Raw genomic sequence first — 15735 nt, 5'->3', positions numbered from 1 at the left:
GAATGAGATCTCGAGAAAGTTCCCCGGGTCTGTTAGTCCAGCGTTTGATTAACTATTCTTACTTAAGGAAAATCTTGTTACGTCCAAGTGTTTTGATGCTAGTAAATTGGAGTTTTTGTTAGGGTGGAATATTATTTTTGCTGTTGTTATGTACAGATTCTAAAATTTTTGATCATATTATATACCTATTAATAAAATTAATTGCTCCTATACAACGTTAAAGTAACGTACAATAAATATATCTTCTTGTTAAAACGCATTTATTACAATATTTAAAACGTTACAAATAATGAGGCACAGTTATTTATTTATCTTTTTTCTTACTCATAATAAAATTGATAATGTATACCATATTATTTATAATTATAAATGCACAGATGACAAAATATCATTAAGGAAAGACGAATATTCCGGGAACTCATTTCGATTAGGGTAATTGTATTTTAGGAATTTCGTCTCAATTTCACCATTTTCTTTGCAGCTGGCATCCCTCCATTCAGCTAGATTTGGTCCAGTTATATGTGAACATGGCAGTGGTGAGTTCCTGAACACGAAAATACAAATATTCCATACAAATTCTGCAGAAAATGCTAACAAGTGCTTACTGAGTAGGAGTAAAGAGAAGACAATGAAGTTGCATTTGTTACAGAGCACTGCAGTGTTATGGATCACGAGCCGCTTTTCTCGGCTTCGCCTGATTTGATCGGATGTTAAAGTTTATGTTAACCGATAAAGCCTTACTTTTGATATTTTTTATTAGACAAGTAGTTTAGTTTTCAAGTAGTATTTACTTAAGAACTTAAGTTGTAGTTTGATCTACTTAAATAAATATGCAGTCTTAAAAAAAACTGTTATATCTATCGCTTACGACAGTCTAAATAACGAAAGTATAAATGAAAATAGAGGCGTACCAGTGTGTGGTAGCTAACAGGGCGTGAGGTTGTATGAATTTGATAGCTTCCACGTTGTCACAGGCGAACCGAGCCATGTTAGTCCTTCTGATCTCGCGTAATTGAGCTGAAAAAATAACATTTTATTTCACTTTTAACGCGGCAGTTTAAAATAATTGCGACAGTGATGCTGAAGTGGAAACCGGTCCGAATGTAAATGTGTTTGAATAAAGATTGTGAAACGGTTTGACTTTCCAGTTTTAATTATTGGATTAATGAACGCGCGAATGTATTTACGGAACGTTTTCGCTCTTCCTATTGACGAATTCAGTATTCGTGTTATTTAATTGAGCGCTATTTATATTCAATATATTATGATTTTACTGTTTGCGATTGTTTAAAATAATGCAGAAATGTATGATAATATGCAAACAATCACGACACGATTAATGTATTTGATAATCTAAAGTAAGAGTGGGAATTTGTGATTTTTAGTCATGTGAATTGTTCTTTAATTTTGACAAAATACTGTTTTTCTGTACAGCTACATGTTATAGTCATTATATAGATATAATGATCTTGGAGCTAATGCAAAAAAAAACAACATAAAGTATTTTTTAACTCTTTGCTTAGTATTATTTCTATAAATTTGTAAATGACTAGCGGTCCGCTTATATAGCAACTCAAAGTTCACGTACAATCCAATGTTGAATGAAATTTTGAAATCGATCTTGAAGTTTCCGAGTAGTATATGTATCTATATATGTTGATTTCTTGCAAGCAGTTTATAACAAACATAGGTACTTACAAAAAGTAAAACTATGATAATTATCTCCCCTCTCGAACCAAAATCGGTCGGAGAATCTGAATAATTGGATTTGCTTGACCATGATGCAAAAAAGTGTTGGGCCGACGAGTGTGCCTTCGATATTATTTTCACTCATAATCCCAACCAATAGATCAATGTCGTCTACGTCGTTATACAGTTTCTTTAGTATTTCTACTTTCTGAAAATAATCATAAGCTATAACGTGAATTCTATATAACGTAGAAAATTTTAATTAATAATTATGTTCGTACCGTAACATTACTTTTTCTTCTCTATATATAATATTGAAAATACCTATCCAATTATGTTCGAATGATTAGTTGAATCGTTATAAGAGGTTTTAATACCTTAAATATAAATATTTACAATATATATGGAAAGAATTATTGCAAAATAGAAGTAAAGAAACATCAAGATGTTAATTTTGTGAAGGGACATGATTCTCTCTCATAAACACTTCTAGAAAATGTGTAAGTAAATATTTTATTACCAACATAGGGAAATATAGAACAATGGGTTTGGCATATCGATGGAGGTTTCGTTTCGTTATTGTAAATTTGTTTCTTACCAATAAACTACAATAAATAGTAATTTAATATTAGCTTTATCTATTTAACCATTACATCGTACCTCTCCATCGATAACATCGGTGAGGCCATAGAAATCTTTAGCCGCTTTCAATCCACAAAAGTTTCTATATGCATTGTATCCCTGTATACCTAAATCTCGTCCTCTTTGTATGTCGAGAGAAACTTGATCATGTACTTGTTGATTTGCGGAAACATTCGATATCTGTAATAGATATTATAAAGCTTTATCCTACTAATATTATAAATGCGAAAGTTTGTAACGATGTATGTGTGATTGTTGTTTTCACGCAAAGACTACTGAACCGATTGCTATGAAATTTGGTACGTAGACAGCTGGACAACTGGAATTACATATAGACAACTTTCTATCCCGATATTCCTACGGGATACGGACTTACGCGGGTTAAACTGGGGGCGCAGCTAGTAGCTTAAAAAGCTTTAACTCGGTATTAGTCTATATATGAATATATTTTGCACAAAATGTTTTTGTCAAATTTTTTTTAACTTTTGAATGCAAGATTAAGCGTTGCATTTATGTCATCAGATTAAATTTGAAGTAAGATGTTATATTACAAAATACGTAACTATTATTGCTAGTAATAATTTTCTTCCACCTTATTAGATATTTATTAATATTATCAATTGTGAATACACAAAGATACAATAGTTATAATTGGCGATAAGAGAATGAAATACTATAACTGCTAAAGTAGTTTACTTATCCTAATTTGTTATAAGAATCCATTAAGCAAACCACTGGAACTACAAACTAAACTACGTTATAGGCACTGTAGCCTGTAACACTATTATTGCTTAACCAGCTCATCCATCAGCATTTCGTATTCTGTGCATAAATATTATAAATAGTGAATATTCCCCTAGGTGCAAGCAATTCGTTTATAACGCTTACGAAACATGCTTTAATTTGGCTACAAATTAAAGAAAATTAAGAAAGTCATTGAACGAACACAACTTTTGTCTTTGTTTGCTTAATCGTCTCCACACTAAACAAATAATACGGGCTACTTATCTGCCATAAACATAAAAAATAACCTTTTTATCATATGTCTCTCCAGCGCTTTGGAAAAAAGTCCCTCGGCTGATTTCATCGAAGTTTTTATCATCCTCGAGCAGTTTTTGCAAAGATGAACTTGCGCTTAATTCTATTTCACCGACGTTTTCGTAATTTTCATTATATTTTCTGTAAACAAAAGCACATTCCCGAAATCTCATTTTAAGGCACGGAGAGGTTACGTCAAGTTTTATTTTTAGCGCCTTTGAAGGGTAAATTTTATTTTAAATGCCTCAGAGCATTCACTTTATGTAGGAAAACAAAAATAATGCGGCTTTCATTTCGGAAACCGTTGATCATACTTTGGTGCTATTCATTCTCAATTTAGAGTGAACGCCTGCAGGTAACCTTTAATATATTTCATACTCCGCAACAGGATCACGAAATAAGATGGAAATTTTAGAATCCGATACTTTTTGTTTTCATACGTACATTGTATTATAAATTAATCAGACAATCTGACTAGGAAAAACTTTGAAATGAATCGAACTAGGGTACAATTGATTGTCTGGCAAGGGTATGTTATAGGTAATTGCCATAGGTTCCTTAAAAACAGTTACTTGAGTAAAATCAAACATTCAAAAAAAAAAAAATGGTTGCCTGTAAAGTCGGTTTTACGGGCGAAGATTTTACGTGACAACGTCTTTTTCTCGGTAGAATATTTATTGATATGAATATTAGTAGGGGAGCCCAAGAGGGGATTTCGGGATTTACTCGAGCGCGTCAGATTATTATAAGGGAACGCACCTTATCTATTACTAAGTACCTCCAGAAAGTATGAGCAGTGAATATTGGTGGATGCGCCTACAGGAGCCGCAGGAAATTAAAAAATATCGATAATTCTTTAAGTTTACGCTCAAATTGTCAGATTAGCGAAATTTGGATTTTTTATGTTGTTAATAACCCAAAATATCTTTATCTGACACGCTCGAGTCATATATTTTTATATTTTACCTTTTATTCGTAGCCACGAAATTACCGCATAAATCGTAAGAATAAGTTATATTTTATTTCAGTAATATACCAGAGCATTCAAAATATCAAAACATAACGTGCTTGAGTATTTTCACAGCCGCGTTTTTCTTTTACAATTAAAAAAAAAATCAAAAACTTTTTTCCACCGCTGAAATTGAAAACACTATAGGCATTTTTTTCTTGCTATCGTATAATCTGCGAATTCCAATAGGTTTCTGAAACGCTCGAGTAAATACACATTTAGCATCTTGGGCTCCCCTACTATATTATTAAATTGCACAATAGGAACAAGGAATTGAATGAAAATAAGAATTGCACAAATTTTAACTATAGAAAATATATTTTGTTTACTAAAAAGACAGAGACAGAGACACAAGCACGCGCCGATTCAATGCGCCTAATTCTATAGTGAAAATATTGAAATCATTATCACACATTTCATAGTCCGAAGTTTCTCATCTCTTACAATTATAATAAGTATGATGAAACTTACTCAATCTTCTCTCCAAGATATGTTTTAAAGAACCGCATTGCTATGTCGAATTCAGCATACACACCAGGTTCCTTCAGTTCATCATAAGCTGATACATGTTCCGCAAAGCTTGATATCAAATCGTAGGTCAACATGTTTTGGTAACCTTCATAAAAACCAAAAATATAAATGTAATTGTCCCTACATTGGTATCTATTCGTTTGAAATCATATATTTCATTACTTGTACAATGAACTCGAACGGTATGAAATTCCGATTTAATAAAAAAGTGTATGAGCATTCTCTTTTCATGTTTGTAAATATGTAATATCTAACAAATTTGCCTTATCAAATAGCTTCCTATTATCATTTTATTACATTGTTAAAAATTACATTTGAAATCATTCCTGTTATGTTTATTATAATTAGCTCGTATAATAATTTGTTTATTGTTATTTTTCGTCTTTATTATACACAGTTGTTCATTACGTACCTATACAAGTCTCATTTAAAATAAAAATTATTTACTATTATACTAATATCTGATGATGGGCTGACGATGATGACGATGAAAACGATGACGACGATGGCTACGATGACAACGATGTTGACAATAATAATGCTACAATATTTTACAATGATTAGCTTACCCAATATCCTGGGGAGGAGTTCGTATAAAAATATATTGGAGGCCGTTGCGATATTGATTTGCCGTGCAACTTTGAACAATCTATCGTCTTTCCAGCAAGGATTCAGTTCCTGCAGAATCTTTGCCAGGCGGTTGTGTTCTCGCATGAAGAATATAACGAAAGTAGTGGTGCGAAGGTCTAACGTTGCTTCTTTTGGTAAACCTGTTTACATATTATCTATGTCTATTATTGTAAGAATGTGATCTTATTAACTTCACGAATGATGTGACCAATCGTCATAAAGCTCCTTGTAACATAGGTTATATTTCGGTTTTTATTTCTACTTAATTAGGGTCGTTCCGATCTCAGCACTTTTTTGATACTTTAGAATCTAGTTACTCCGTTAAATTTTGATAAGCCGTTATAATTAACTTTGTTCAACTAAAATTTGTGTAATGCCAAGATATTGCATTATACTATTTAAATTGACGTGTTTACATTTTATAGTACACATAATCCAACATTTAAGACGGTATTTATATTATGTTAATATACTTAAACGACTTAAGTGAAAAACCTCGTTATTATCAAGTTGTCCAGGTAAGGCGATCGTTTATTTAAATATTCTTCCAAGAAGAAAAGTAACGCTGCCTGCCTGTCTGTCTCTTCCAATCAAAAACCACTAAACTGATTAGAAAGAATTTTGGTACGAAGATATTTATATGATCCCAGAAAGAACACACAGTAGCATAATTTTTATCACGGAAATTTACGGGCACGGAAACTGTGCTTGAAAATTTTGCATTGTCTTTTTTTTTTCTTTAATTAAACGGGCGCAGCCGCCGAAGTAATGCTAGTAGGTATTTTTATTTAAATATTCTTCAGTATATATTACAAACTTAACCATCGGAGGTGTGATTTATTGATATAAGTCACATATACTATCGTAGAATAAAAAGATATTATGAGGAACATGTTACCAATTGTGTAGCAAGTCTCGTCGTCGTTATACAGGAAACAATCAGTTCCGTTGTTTGCGGGTAGATATCGATTTCCACGCATCTCCAACGTCAAAGTTCCATTTTTGAACGAACGCAATTCTTTCAATGACTTTTCATCCACACCATACACTGTGGACAAATCTAAGAGAGGTGTTTGGTAGTTTACCTGAAAGTATTAAGAAAATTATAAATTAACGTTCTTCAATACCCTCAGGCTTTTGACATTTTAATAGGTTATAACCGTTATAAACATCAATCATCCTTGTTCGAGATACCAAACTGTTAATTCTAGATTAAAGCTTGTGCGAATTGGAGTTTGAAATAGATCAAGTTATGATATAATTAATTCATATAATTCAAGAAAGAGTTGTGATGTGTAAATACACTAGTGGGTGGAAATATTCGTGATTCGAATGTTAAGGCTGCATGCTAAATAGCGTAAACAATAAATGTAGATAAATGTCGAACACGATTCGTAACGTGTTGCGATAGATTTAGGATGGAATAAATCAATATTTTATGTTGTAATACACTGAATTTTTATTGAAACACATGTCCTTTGAACTGAGAGTTTATAATAATATATAATATTATTAAAATAGATACTCTATGTTAAATTTAACAACAATTTAGCGGATTGAGTGACGAAGATCATAAAAATAAGTCTTTTAGTTTAGTACGCCCTAAATAGTTGCATGTTTGCTGCACGAATAGAGCATATCAAGGCACCACCTTTGTTTAATGGAAAACCATGGGTGTAGGAATCGGAGCTGACCGAATGGTTGATGGCTTTAAAACGATTAGATTAAAAAGCAGAAGCACCCAGAGAAAGGGCTGAGAAAACTGGTAGAAAGTAATAAACCAGGCTAAATCGCGGCTATAAAGCCTCAGATGATGAGAATGATCCTATGTTACATACCTTTTTTGTTACAAGGAAGCTCGCGCTGTATACTGAAATGTATCTACCATATACCTATATTTAGAATAATTCATAATCAATCACATAGCTTATTATTCAATAAATATTTATAATCAGCCTACCTTTTTAAACAGTTATATTAACAGAATTCATTCAGAATAAATGTTGACAACTACAATAAAAAAATCATGTTATGGTTGTTACGAGAATATATAGTTTATTACAATTTATAAAGCGTTTCTCTATTATAATGTACAAAGGGTTTGCCTCTATTTAATACACTAACTCAATAATACCAACATCATTTATAGATGTTATTATTGAATATAGGTATCTCTAAGCAATTAATGTACCTACAAATATGTTTGAACAGAATTATATCCATTGCATTACAGTGAATACCGAATTCAGATTCGGTGAAAAATCAATCCAGAAAATTATAAGACTTCAGCCAATTTTCATACTTCGAACAAAGCATCCACACAGAGTTCCGAGTCGCCAGTTGGCCGACAAAATCTCCGGGTCGACATTCTAAAATCACCGTATTAAAACTTTTGAGAGCAACTGAATCATACCTGTGCGGGGACCGCGTCGTGTGTACACCCTAGGTCTTGGAAAGTTTCTGCTCTCGAGAAGTTAAGACAGTCTATTCCTTTGAGATAAGGGTCGTTTTCTACGTGTATTGGGAGACACCGCGGGTCCTGTTCGGCTGCCGGGGTGCAACAATTCTGCCGTTTTCTGAGGTAGTCCACTGCAAGGTAAAGTTGGGATAAAGTTTTATTACAGGCCATTCGTACTTGACAGCTTTTGTTAACAATCGTTTAGAGTATTTTAATTGAAAGTTTGTGGAAATAGTATGCGATATTGAGACAGATTTTACATATTTCATTATAATTTGAAGGTAATATTATGAAAAGGTTATGCTACTTAGGAAAAGACTTACACAAATATTATTTATATAGGCATGGAGACACATGCGTTTGTATAAAATAGACAAAAAAGTTTTTCTCATAGAAAAATCGAGGTAATTGTATCATGACTGATTTGTTTACAAATAAGAATAAGAGTGCTTAGTAATAATTCATATTTTTTGCGAATGTTTACGACGTCTTCATAATGTTAAGCTTTTATGCTGAGAAAATAAAGTTTTCTTTTCCAGAATGTTACGTAATTCCAAAATGTAATAACATGAATAAGAGATATTGCGAATTTATCTCCATGAATATACATAATTTGAATATAATCTGGTTCTTTTTTTTTAATTTTTTTGCGGCCCTGCGGAATACGAGGGATAATGTTACAATTATGGAATATATAATTTACTTAAGTATTAATTCTTTTTTGTCGATACAAAATGGGATTTTAAATATTTAATTACAAAAATAATCAAATAAATACTTTAGACACAACTTCAAATAGATTTCACAATAAAATAATAAGCTGTAACAAGAAGAAAAGATAAAAGAATCCTGAGCTGAGAATGCATTAAGAGTTGTTTGGTTTTAGTTAACAGTATTTTATATCAATGCATAAAAGCGAAATAGTGTAATGTGACATTTATTTATTTATTCTTTCGTCTAGATTGCCCTAAGCGCTTCTTAATATATGTACAGTAATGTCAGTTTTATATAAATGCAGGGAAATGCGATGCGATGGAAATAAAAATATTATATAAAAATTAGAGTTGTTCATTAAAAAACTTCGTTGTTTGGTGAAACAGAAGACTTCATTCATTCAAGAATGTTCAGGGCTTATTATAATTAACATTAGTAATGATTAATATGTAGCTTGATCCCGCGGGTTCACTCGCATGGTTTCCGAACAAAAAGTAGCCTTGGGCATATCTATAACTGTTTTTGCGTGCAGGAGTAACAAACATGCATACATTATAACAAACTTTAGCTTTTATATTATAAGCAGGATAAGCTTATATAAAATCTCAATTAACATTTAAAGTTATTCGTTGGATACATCTATATCTCTGTATTAAATAAAATACTATGTTTCGTATAGTTATATTCTTATCCTACAAAATTAGGTATTGGACAATTTATTTTAGTATAAAATTCTATAATACTTACAGGGTCCATTTAAGGCACTGACATCTTTCCGTATTAACTCCATAAAATGAAAAGTGGCGACGTTAAACAGGTTTTTGTCTTGCAAGTAACTCGATGATGAAGATTGTTTGAGGCTTGCCCGCACTGTTCTGGCGGATGGAAGCGATTTACCATCTTTGCCATTGCGTATTTCATGCTCTGTTAAAAGAATGATCATAGTACAATATGGTGTTATACGTTTGAGTTTTATTTATGTTAGAAGCTAAAAAATTCTAGGCAAACTTATAGATGCAAAAGGAATTTGAAAGTAGTCATAAGTAAATAGTCTTGGTTTAAATAAACTTTAAATTTTTATGAAAACCTTTTTAATTGCTTAAACTTTTAAGATACTTTAAAATATGAAATCGTTAACACCTAAAAATTTTAGTTTCTCCCGAGATTAATCTGTGGTGTTAGTAACGCTACTGATTAATAATTTTGAAAAAATAATATATTCAATCTAAATTAAACCCTCAAAGCTGAAGATATAATTTAAATTTGGTAAGATTCTCATGCAATTTCAGATTAGATTTGAGAAAAATTAATTAATTTTTTTAAAGAAAAACATATTTGCATAATAAAATTTTTTTCATTGCAATTCGATCAACATTTTATAAAATACTAGCTGCGCCCCGCGGTTTCACCCGCGTAAGTCCATATCCCGCAAGAATAACGGGATAAAAAGTTGCCTATATGTTATTTCAGTTGTCCAGCTGTCTACGTACCAAATTTCATTGCAATCGGTTCAGTAGTTTTTGCGTAAAAGAGCAACAAACACATACACATCCTTACAAACTTTCGCATTACTTTCGCATTAATATTAGTAGGATTGTAATCGTGCTAATCGCTTCGAATGAACAGAATAAAAGAGTGTTAGTGCTCATAAATAATACATAATACGAAAGATATTAAATCAAAAAGCGTTTAATGAATATAAATTTTGTTATGAATAAATTCCATTTAGTAATTTACATCCCGAATATATGGAAACCATTAACGCACCAGTTTGAAAAAGTAATTAATATAATGTGTGATAATTTACAATATTGGGCGGCGGTTTTAAGCTTAATCCTTTTGGATTGATGATGCGGCACACCAAAACAATAACTGACTAGTTTTAAATTTAATGTGGAACGAAAAACATTGCGGTCATAATAATCATTGCTTGATTAAATTAGTTAAATGGTATTTTATACTGATATATTGATTAAGTTATTTCCAATTTTATATGTATCATTGTTTATCAATGAATCACAATATATATCATTCTTGAAATTATTTGATTGCGACATAACCTTATAAATAAATATGCAAGTTTCATCTTTCATTGCTGGGAGTAAGAGTACTTAATTATTTATACCAGTATGTATGTATTGTTTAACCCCATAAAATAATTTATGAAGATTGGGTCCACCAACGCTGATTTTACTTCAGTTTTCCATTAAGCAAAGATATGTTAAGAAAATAATGTCAGAACGATAATGAGCAAATATTTCTAATATGTTAAGAAGATGATATTAGAAAAATAATTGAATTACTAATGAAACACAAATTATATGTTTTTTAAAGTTATAGCGAGAGCCACAATCAGCAGTAGCCGCCTATATATAATATTACTCATTCCATTTACTTCACTTTCTCTGTTAAAAACTTACTGCAAAGGAATCGTAAAACCATTTTGATCTATCATACTTGCAAGCGTATTTGCAATAGCAAAGGTAGATAAAGAAATACGAACACGCAATACGGGTAGAGGATTCGAGGAACAAAAAGTGATTGTGCAACGTAAAACAATAAAGGAAAGCAAGAGTCTTTTTACGCCCGTATTTACATATGTTTGCATCATGGTCATCGAATACTTCAGTTTTAGTTTTTACTACTTTTCTTCGTTTTTGTTCAGAGAGTGCTTCTCGTTCAATAATTATTCGTTATAAAAATTCTTGTTCCATCCATCCTTCTCTTATTTTGGTAGCAAATAATACAGTTTCTTCTTTCTATATATACACTAGCTGCACCCGGCAAACGCTGTTCTGCCTTACTCTGATCATTTAGGGGGATGAAAAATAGATGTTGGCCAATTCTAATGAATACCGGATGAGCACAAAAAATTTCATCAAAATCGGTCAAGTCGTTTCGGAGGAGTATGGCAACGAAAACTGTGACACGAGAATTTTATATATTAGATTCTTCACATAACTCATGCCATTCCTGTCACTAACTATTCACTAAGTATTCCTCACTCATTAAAAGCAGGCAACACATTTGCAGCGGCCCTACCTTTCCAAATGTTCATGAGATGTGGTGATCGCGTACCATGAGGAGAACTGTCAGCTCAGTTACCGGTTCTAATATAAAAAAATGCGTGAAAACGATACCGATAGACAAAGAGTTTCAGTTATATTCGTTTTTATTACACAACAATGGATTTGATAGGTGTAAAATCGAGCTGTTATTCTCGTTTAGTTTACGCACGCCTCCCAATATTCACTGTTTGGTTGCTCTTTCATGTAAAAACTATTGTACATATGGTTGACAGTTGTTGTTGGAATCAAAGCTATCATCAATTTCGCTGTTAATTTACTGGACTCGTGGACTCCGCTGCAGAATTTCGGAAATAAAGGTATTAGGTACCTTTATTCTCAGAGATTTTCAGTTGTATTAATTGTCTTTGATGTTAGACATTAAAAAGTACCTTTATGTTAAAGTTAAACCTAATTTAATTGAAATGCTCCAGTTATTCTCGTCCATGTGTGAGTTTGTGGTACACACATACTCACACATGTATAAAACATAATACAATGGTGACAAATAGACTGATGATGATTGATCATCCGACAAGGACGCCCATTTATCAGTAAAGATTCTTATATAATTGTTAAAAATTTGTGTGTATCTGTGCATTGTGCCATAAAGAAAAAAAATAAACCATGCTATACAGAACAGTCTGAGTAGGTTTGCCCATGTTCCATTATATGAAAGACAAATTTATAGTATGGAAGCAATTTCACATCCAAAACTCCTTCACATATTATTCGATAGTACCTGGATAACCGAGCTTTGTTCGGTATTTTTTTTTTATTTGCCAAAAAATAGTATTATTATTCGCCAATAGATGTCAGGAAGAGTCACAATAAATTGGGACTACTCAAACGCCTCCTATTTGTTAAAAAAGTATGTTTAAGTCGATAAAACACGAATATGACATTTTCTAAAAAAGATTCCTAGCTAGATCGATTTATCGCCCCCGAAACCCCCTATATACTAAATTTAATGAAAATCATTGGAGCCGATTCCGAGATTTCAATTATATATATATATATATATATATATATATATATATATATATACAAGAATTGCTCGTTTAAAGATACTCACGATTAGCATATTCCGGTTGGAGCAGTCGTAAATACGGTCTTCTAGCGGCACCGGACGCAGGATGCTTGTAATTGTTGCATGTACCACTCACTCGGCTGACCTCATGGGCAGCGCAAGGCGTTATGTCTATTGAGCATTTGCTGAAATAAATGCAATGATTAACCATATGTACTTAAAATTTCTATTGAATTTACCCAAAAGCTATTGAGGTTCTCGCTGTATGGATTATTAAAATCTCAATTTTACGACGCTCGTCTCGATAAAAAGCATCCTATCACCCAAGTCAGCTCATACTCTGCCTGTATACCAAATTTCATCAAAATCCGTTCAGTAGTTTCATCCTGACTGACGGACAAACATTCAAACAAACAAACTTTTACATTTATAACATTAGTGTGATTTTACTTTGGCATTTTTACAATATCCTTTTATAGGATTAATTATTTATGCATTGTCAATGTTAGCGTAATGATATTCATTATCATTTGCTATTGAAATCTTACCCTTGTTATTGAGACAAGGACGCTTTTGCCAGGTGGGGCGCGAAATTAATCAATAGCCAAATCTTACAACCGGTCATCTATAGATATCGGGATGAAACATAATATATAGAAAAACATCGAATTAGAAAATGAAAAACAAAAACGATATTGCCAATACTTTGGGGTATATGAGAATAATCATAAAAGCATTTTTAGGAAATGAAAGTAATAAATAAATTTTAACATACAATTTTTCTTTCTGCAAGATTTTTTCAAAATTTCGTAGATGCCGCATTGATTAAATCGTAACAAATAATGCGTAAACAGGCAAATGTTCCACAATAACAAATGCTCAAAGATAAAAGATCAAGGCATACAACTTATATTGGCTAATAAACTGAAAACATAAATAATGTAATAAGGAATACTCACTCCGCGTATTTCTTTATCCGAAGTTCCCTCGCATTCGGCTCGTCAAATTTCATTCCGCTATATCTGTCAAACAGATCACCATTCACGTGCAAAAATATCGATATAAAAACGAAAATCCCGAATAAATTATTCATTTTTCCTTCTATAACTTGTTCACGCGAACCTTTGAAATCAACTGCTTTCATGACTAGAAAATTATACGTTCAAATGCAATCAATATGTTTCATAAGCGAATCCATTATTAATATTGCCGGTTTAAAGAACCTTGAATGATGCTAACAAAAATCCTAAATTATTTTGAAATAACATCCCTTTTCGTGATATTAACTCGCCGGTAACTAATTCCGCGTGCATAATGAAGTATTTCCTTTATTATTATATGATTTTTTTAACGATGTTTTTATCGCATAAGCAGGTATGTTACATCCATATTCCGGTAAGAACGATGTTAAGGTTAACATTTATTTTTATATTTATATATTGTCAAATGAATCATAAATATTTAAGGTTATTAAATATAAGTAATGATACGGAAGTAAAATAGAAATCTTCCAATTAACCTAGATTTTTTTAATTTAATATAGTGTTTAATTCAGTAATAAATAATTCAAAACGTATTTATCGTGTAGGTATACGAAAATTCCTTAATAAGCTAAGTAAACCATAGTACGTCATCTGCAGTCTACAGCAGTTTGATAATTATTTTAATATATTTTGAAAATTTGTCCTTAAATCATAAATGATGGAAAAGTTAAGGGGCAGTCATACTCTCTATTCATAAACTATTTACAGATTTTGTTTTCAACTGAGCCTTTTACTTCACCTCTGTCCATCTTTAATGAGCCAACAACTTTCTAAAAATCGCTTCATCTTGAGAGTTCTGCTGAGAAATAAAATATTAGGCACAGAACTATTCATTGGTCGAGAGAATGTTTTTTTTTCATTTGTGTGTTAGTTTAAATGGTGAAGTAGAATAGGAAATCGTATTTCGTGTGATCATTTAGAATGCTCTTCGAATAATAATAAAAGATAATAGTTCCTAAATATTAATCAAGGTTTGATTTTATATACGAGTAACTACGATCCTTACGATACCTTCGTTTTCAATGTTAAGTAACAAATTCAATTTTAATAATTTTATTAACAAGTTTGTACAAAGAATCAATAATAAATAAAATAAATACATAAACTGTGACAGCTAAGATTGCACAACTCCTGGTTCACATCAAGGAAACGTATCTTTGATAAAATACGTATAATATTATTATACATACATCAATGGATGAATTGGTAATCGATACTAATAAAAAAGCAATAGCATTATATAACTTTATAAGTATTAGTTATTTTTACTACTCCAATGTTTCCTGTATTCGGAGTGTAATGCCCACTAATCTGGATGTATTTTTAAAATGAATTCCGTATTTAATCCCGCATTGTTCTGAGGCTGTGGCGTTTGCAATAAATGCAAGCTTTTAAAACCGCATTTCAAATGTTTTGTGATGCACATGCGTGAAATCCTTTGTATGAAATACGAAGGTAATTAAGTTTTGCGCTCGAATGAATTTAATTTAGTTTTAATGTAGATTATATTTTGTTTTAAATTTTACGTTACAGTCCCCGGACACGATTTTTAATACGGGCTTCGTTGCAAATAAAATTTTTGTTTTGAATTGTTATAAAGATGGCGGATTAAACATTTCAAGTTTGCGGGGTGTTATAGTTTATTCTGTAGTCGTCATCTTATTGTAAAAAAATGATGAAATAATAGGTTTACATTTTTTTTTATATAAAACTCACCCAGTTGTTGAAACAAAAAAAAAATATAGCCAATAGATATAGATATAGTCTCCGGGTGAAATAAGTATTTTTAAATCCTTCGGTTTTGTTCTATTCGATGTAAACAAACATTCAATTCGTTCCTTCCTTTATACTTAAATGGGTAAGGTACTACACCCTCAAAGAAGATC

General features: G+C 31.6%; 1 protein-coding gene across 1 annotated transcript; it reads right to left on the bottom strand.

The window, feature by feature from the left end:
• Positions 1-287: 287 nt before the first annotated feature.
• On the bottom strand, positions 288-13961 carry LOC119837317 (peroxidase-like). The gene is made up of 12 exons (XM_038362840.1): positions 13766-13961; positions 12852-12991; positions 9459-9635; positions 7953-8128; positions 6438-6624; positions 5479-5679; positions 4850-4994; positions 3363-3510; positions 2350-2511; positions 1699-1897; positions 912-1017; positions 288-544 (listed from the first exon to the last, which is right to left on the bottom strand). The coding sequence occupies exons 1-12, from the start codon at positions 13948-13950 to the stop codon at positions 364-366; spliced, it is 2007 nt and encodes a 668-aa protein (XP_038218768.1). The 5' UTR covers positions 13951-13961; the 3' UTR covers positions 288-363.
• Between the last annotated feature and the right edge of the window lie 1774 nt (positions 13962-15735).

Source organism: Zerene cesonia, chromosome 3, assembly GCF_012273895.1.
Source record: "Zerene cesonia ecotype Mississippi chromosome 3, Zerene_cesonia_1.1, whole genome shotgun sequence".
NCBI lineage: Eukaryota > Metazoa > Arthropoda > Insecta > Lepidoptera > Pieridae > Zerene > Zerene cesonia.
Note: the sequence above shows the minus strand (reverse complement) of the source record. Positions and strands in the feature narration are given on the sequence as shown.